At 56.5% G+C, this 5,489-nt stretch overlaps 1 protein-coding gene across 1 annotated transcript; it reads right to left on the bottom strand.

Annotated features, from left to right (window-relative positions):
• Window positions 1–2,207: 2,207 nt before the first annotated feature.
• Window positions 2,208–4,499, bottom strand: LOC135379022 (uncharacterized). The gene is made up of 3 exons (XM_064612274.1): window positions 4,333–4,499; window positions 3,469–4,241; window positions 2,208–3,376 (listed from the first exon to the last, which is right to left on the bottom strand). The coding sequence occupies exons 1-3, from the start codon at window positions 4,497–4,499 to the stop codon at window positions 2,208–2,210; spliced, it is 2,109 nt and encodes a 702-aa protein (XP_064468344.1).
• Window positions 4,500–5,489: the final 990 nt, after the last annotated feature.

Below are 5,489 nucleotides of genomic sequence, written 5' to 3'. Positions count from 1 at the left end.
GTGGCTTGTCGCGGAGAGAAGTAGACAGGCAGACAGCTTAGGAGGCAACAGAATCAGACTGCACTCGGCTCGCTAAGAACTCGAGCCCGTGAGCGCGCGTCAGCGTTTATTTTTGGCGCGTATCTACCGGTGGCGCCGACCTGCGGCCGCTACAGGGCTCCCCCCCCCCCCTCAGAGTGGGGGCGACGTGGGGCTGTGGACACGAAGTGGAGCTGCCCAAGTAACTCTGCGACGAGGCTTCGGAGGAGATAAGGCGGGGGAAGAGTCCTCGCCAAGAGCGAGTGGGGGAGCGGGGGCGACGGCTTCAAGGTAGGCCGGCTTGAGGCGGTCCAGCGAGACGACTTGGCGCTGGCCCGCGATGTCGATGGTGAAGGTCTTGCTGTTTCGGGAGAGAACACGGTAGGGGACATCGTAGTGTGGCGAGAGCGGCTTCCGGACAGCATCATGACGCAGGAACACGTGGGTGCTCGTGTTGAGGTCTGGGTGGAGGAAAACTTTGGAGGGGGGCGGCGACCTGGAGGGAACCGGCGCCAGGCCACGAAAGAACCGCCGGAGCTGCTGGACGTACTCGGCCTGGGGAAGGTAACGTACGCCGTCGGTATCACTCCAAAAGTCGCCAGGAAGACGCAGTGTCGTCCCGTAAACAAGCTCGGCTGCAGTGCAGGAGAGGTCCTCCTTGAAGGCCGAACGGATGCCCAGCATGACAACAGGCAAGTGATCCACCCAGCTGGTTTGGGCCTCGCGAGCGATGAGCGAAGCTTTCAGCTGACGATGAAAGCGCTCGACGAGGCCGTTGGAGGAAGGGTGGTATGCCGTGGTGCTGATATGGTGAACACCGAGGAGAGCCATCAGATTCTTGAAAAGGGCACTCTGGAATTGTCGGCCCTGGTCTGTGGTGATGCGCGTGGGACAGCCGTAACGGGCGATCCAAGTTGAAACGAGGGCGCGGGCTACGGTATCCGCCGTGATGTCACTGATGGGGACGGCTTCGGGCCAGCGGGTGTAACGGTCGACAATGGTTAGTAAGTAGCGTTGGTCTCGGGACGGTGGTAAAGGGCCCACAAGGTCGACGTGGATGTGACGGAAGCGACCGTCGGGTGGGGGGAAGTGGGCAGGAGGGGACTTAGTATGGCGAATGACTTTGCTCTTCTGGCAGGCAGTGCAAGATCTTGTCCAGCGGCGGACATCGGTGTTTATACCAGGCCAGACATAACGTGAGCACAATAGCCGCTGCGTAGCCCGAATGCCAGGATGACTAATGTTGTGCAGCGCCTCAAACGCGGAGAAACGAAGCGTAGAGGGCAGGTACGGACGAGGCGCAGAACCGGAAACGTCACAAGCGATACCGCAAGGTGCAAGAGGCAGGGAAACATACTCCAGGCGGAGGGAAGATTGGGTTGTGCCAGGAGACAACAGGGCTTGAAGCTATTGGTCGCAGGCCTGCGCAGCTGCGAGAGCATCGAGTGTGAGAACAGGAGCAGAGATAGCCTCGATGCGCGAGAGAGCGTCCGCCGCTTGATTGTCGGTCCCGTGAATGAAGCGAATGTCCGTGGTGTACTCGGAAATGAAGGAGAGGTGACGAAGATCAGTAGAAGGATAGGTCGTGCGGTTGGTCTTGAAAACAAAAGTCAAAGGCTTATGATCTGTAAGGACGTGGAAATGGCTTCCGTCTAGGTAGTAATGGAAATGCTTGATGGCGTAATAGATGCCGAGAAGTTCGCGGCTGAAGGTACTGTACTTCTCCTCAGATGGTTTCAGGCGCTGGGAGAAGAAAGCCAGTGGCCTCCAGTCCGTGGAAGAAGATTGCTGGAGCACAGCACCGACAGCGTGTGTTGAGGCATCGACCATGAGCCGAAGTGGGGCCGAAGAAACGGGATGCACCAACATAGTGGCATTGGCCAAAGCATTTTTGGCTTGGAAGAAAGCTTCTTGAGCTTCAGTAGGGAGGTCGAAGGGCTGGTTAGTCTTTGTGGAAGCACGAAGCAGGTCCGTGAGTGGCCGGAGGATGTCGGCGCAGTTCGGGATAAAGCGACGATGGAAATTTATCAATCCCAGGAACTCCCGTAGCTTGCGAAGGGAGGTGGGTATGGGAAAATCCTGCACTGCGTGAACCTTTGAAGGAAGGGGACGGATGCCTTCCCGGGAAACCAGGTGCCCCAGAAACTCCAGAGAAGACTGGCCGAAAAGACACTTCGCGGGGTTGAGGACTAAGCCATCTCGTCCAGCCTTTGGAAAAGTTGACGAAGGTGGTGCTTGTGTTCTTCCGGGGTCTTGCTAGCAACCAGTATGTCGTCGAGGTAAACGAAGACAAACGGGAGACCCCGCACCACTGCGTTCATAAACCTTTGAAAGGATTGGGCCGCATTACGTAGCCCAAATGGCATGCGCACGAATTCAAAAAGGCCAAACGGCGTAATGATAGCTGTCTTTGGAATGTCTTCCGGTACCACAGGGATTTGATGGTAGGCCTTTACCAAATCAATTTTGCTGAAGGTGGTCGCGCCGGCGAGGTCGAGGGTGAAGTCATGAATGTGTGGAAGCGGATACTGGTCCGGTACGGTGGCGGTATTAAGGGCTCTGTAGTCGCCGCACGGGCGCCAGTCTCCGGAGGCTTTCGGGACCATGTGCAGTGGGGATGACCAGGGGCTGGAAGAGGGTCGAATCAGCCCAAGCTGCAACATGTGGTCAAACTCCCGACGTGCTATATTCAGCCGCTCGCCAACGAGACGGTGTGGTCGGGCAGTTACCGGCGGACCAGTGGTGATGATATGGTGCAAGACGGCGTGCTTAGGGGGAATGGCCAAGTTGCAGGGCTTCGTGATGGCCGGAAAGTCGAGCAACAGCTCAGCGTAGGAGCAGGTGGGGACCACAGTGCGGTTGCCCATACTTGGGTGGGTGGAAGGCACGCCGGAGATTGTAAGGCCAGTTGTCGAGTCAGCGAGCTTCTTGCGGGAAATGCTGATGTCAAGTCCGAAGTGGTGAAGAAAGTCGGCCCCCAGGATGGGGTAGGGGACATCGGCTATGACGAACACCCATTGAAAGAGGCGCCTAAGTCCTATGTCGATGGCGAGGGAACGCAGGCCGAATGTCGAGACCTGGGAAGCGTTGACAGCCTGGAGTTTCGAAGTGGACGGTCCACGGGCGCGGTCAGATCGCGTGGGAGGTACAATACTGACCTCAGCTCCGGTGTCCACTAAGAAGCGGTACTTCGCAATTCGGTCGGTGACAAAGAACAGGCGGCTTCCTGGAGGGCCGGAGTCGTAGGCCGCCACTATCGACCGGCCTCCGCATTTCCCGACCAAGAGCAAGGCCGTGTGCATTTGAACGCGTTGTCGCCGTATTTTTGATGATACCAGCAAATACCGCTGGACGGGCGCTGCTCATCGGCGTGAGCAGAAGGAGAACGGCGGTGGGTGCGAGAAGGAGAGCGGCGAGTGCGGTGTCGGCGAGAAAGATCAGAGCGCAGACTCTCGACGGCATCCGACAGTCGTGCGACTTGTTCTTGCAGCGATGCAATAACATCGTCAGCGGCGCAGGAAGAAGTAGCGGGAGTTGCACGGGAGACAGGCGCGATAGATGGTGAGGAATGCTCGATAATCCTGTCCGCAAGCTGAGCGAGGTGCTCAAGGGAAACCTCTTCTGAGCCCGCTAGCGCCATGCGCACTTGCTGTGGTAGCCTCTGGAGGAAAAGCTCCCTCAATATTGGAAGCTGAGTGTCGGCTGCGCTGCCAAGCAGCTGCCGCATGCGATGGAGGAGCTGCGACGGTCTGCGGTCGCCCAATTCCTCACCGGAGAGCAGTTGGCGAATGCGCGACTGTTCTGAGCACTCGGTGCGGGTTAGAATGGCTTCTTTGAGTTGCTCGTAAGGATTATCGGGCGGAGGGGCGGCCAGGAGATAATGCACTTGATCAGCGATATCCGGAGGAAGAGCAGACACGACGTTTAAGTACTTGGTAAGCGGCGAGGTGATGCGACGAAGAGCAAATCGGGCTTCGATTTGTAGGAACCATGCCCGAGGGTTCTTTGTCCAAAAAGGGGGCAAGTGAACTTCAACGCCAACCGTGCCGACGGAGGGATTCTCGATAAGCTGAGCGGAACGGGGCGGCGGTGGCTCCAAAGGAGCGTCGGGGGGAATGTCCATTGTTCGGGTCACCAGTTGTGACCCGCACCCGTTTCCCTTCGGGATCACGTTCGGGTCACCAGTTGTGGCTTGTCGCGGAGAGAAGTAGACAGGCAGACAGCTTAGGAGGCAACAGAATCAGACTGCACTCGGCTCGCTAAAAACTCGAGCCCGTGAGCGCGCGTCAGCGTTTATTTTTGGCGCGTATCTACCGGTGGCGCCGACCTGCGGCCTCTACACCCTCTTCAAGCGACTCGTGGCACTCCTCCGCGTTCACCATCTGCGGACCACAGCCTACCACTTTGTTGCAAACGGCCTGGTCGAGCGTTTTCACCGTCAGCTGAAGACCGCTCTCATCGCTCGACAGCCGAGGACTCATTGGGTGGACTATCTGCCCCTAGTCTTGCTGGGCCCTGAAGCACGACTTCGCGTGCTCTGCTGCAGAGTTGGTTTTCGGCACAACCCTGCGTTTGCCCGCTTACTTCTGGTCCCTCTGACACCCCAAGCAGCCTATTCCCCCGGCCGACTACGTTGACGACCTGCGAAGCTTCTTCCGCCAGCTTGCTCCGACTCCTCCGCGCCAGCCCACCTCCATCGCGGTTCGCGGGACTTTTCCGCAGTGGCTACCGATAGAATACACGAAAGTAACTTCACATACGAAAATGCATGCCTCAGCACCTCGTAGTTTTCGTAAACTCGAATTTTAAACATCGCGGTTCACTCCGACACTAGCACACCTAGCGTCAAACCAAAAAAACGTACGCATATATAGAAAATACATAACCGGGCACCCCACTGAGATGACGTCGAACGCCCATGCAATCAATGCCGTCGCGTGCACTACAAGAACAACTTCCTGCAAGAGCCAACATTCCTACGCCAATATACTGTTGTCAGAATGTCTGGAAATAAAAAGTATGCACATGCTTCGACATCTGCGTCCTGTTTTTAACTGCGATAATCCAATTAGCAACTTCGGTGAAAAGCGGAACTAGCTACGACGACTTTCGGGGTCCAGCGAGCTGTTTCGTAGAGTTAGTGTGCGTATTTCCAAGCTTCTTTTTTTATATATCTCTTGAAACAACCCGCCAATTTATCGAGGTACACTGTTGGACTTCATTTCATATGCCTGTCGGTTGTGTCGTCAAAGCGAGATTTATCGGCGGGCATACAGTATCATGCCATACTGTGCGTTCAACCGCAGCGGCAGCTATGGGCTATGACTTGACAGTATTGGAGGATGTCCTGACAGCGACGTAGAGAAATGTACATTTCGCCAATTGCATTGGAAGAATGCAGACTATGAGAAGGACCTATCAGCTGAGCAGCAGCTGGGTTTGAGTACAAAGAACCTCCGCCTACAGCAGTC

Source organism: Ornithodoros turicata, chromosome 1, assembly GCF_037126465.1.
Source record: "Ornithodoros turicata isolate Travis chromosome 1, ASM3712646v1, whole genome shotgun sequence".
Classification (NCBI taxonomy): domain Eukaryota; kingdom Metazoa; phylum Arthropoda; class Arachnida; order Ixodida; family Argasidae; genus Ornithodoros; species Ornithodoros turicata.
The sequence above is the reverse complement of the archived record's forward strand: the minus strand, read 5'-3'. Positions and strand labels throughout refer to the sequence as shown.

What these genes read in the sequence shown, in the direction of transcription:
- LOC135379022 (XM_064612274.1), bottom strand. Translation starts at nt 4,499, where the DNA reads ATGAGTCCTCGGCTGTCGAGCGATGAGAGCGGTCTTCAGCTGACGGTG. An exon ending in GCCGCAGGTCGGCGCCACCG is followed by an intron (nt 4,242 to 4,332) that starts GTAGATACGCGC and finishes TTGCCTCCTAAG; the next exon opens with CTGTCTGCCTGTCTACTTCT. An exon ending in ACTGTCGGATGCCGTCGAGA is followed by an intron (nt 3,377 to 3,468) that starts GTCTGCGCTCTG and finishes GCCGATGAGCAG; the next exon opens with CGCCCGTCCAGCGGTATTTG.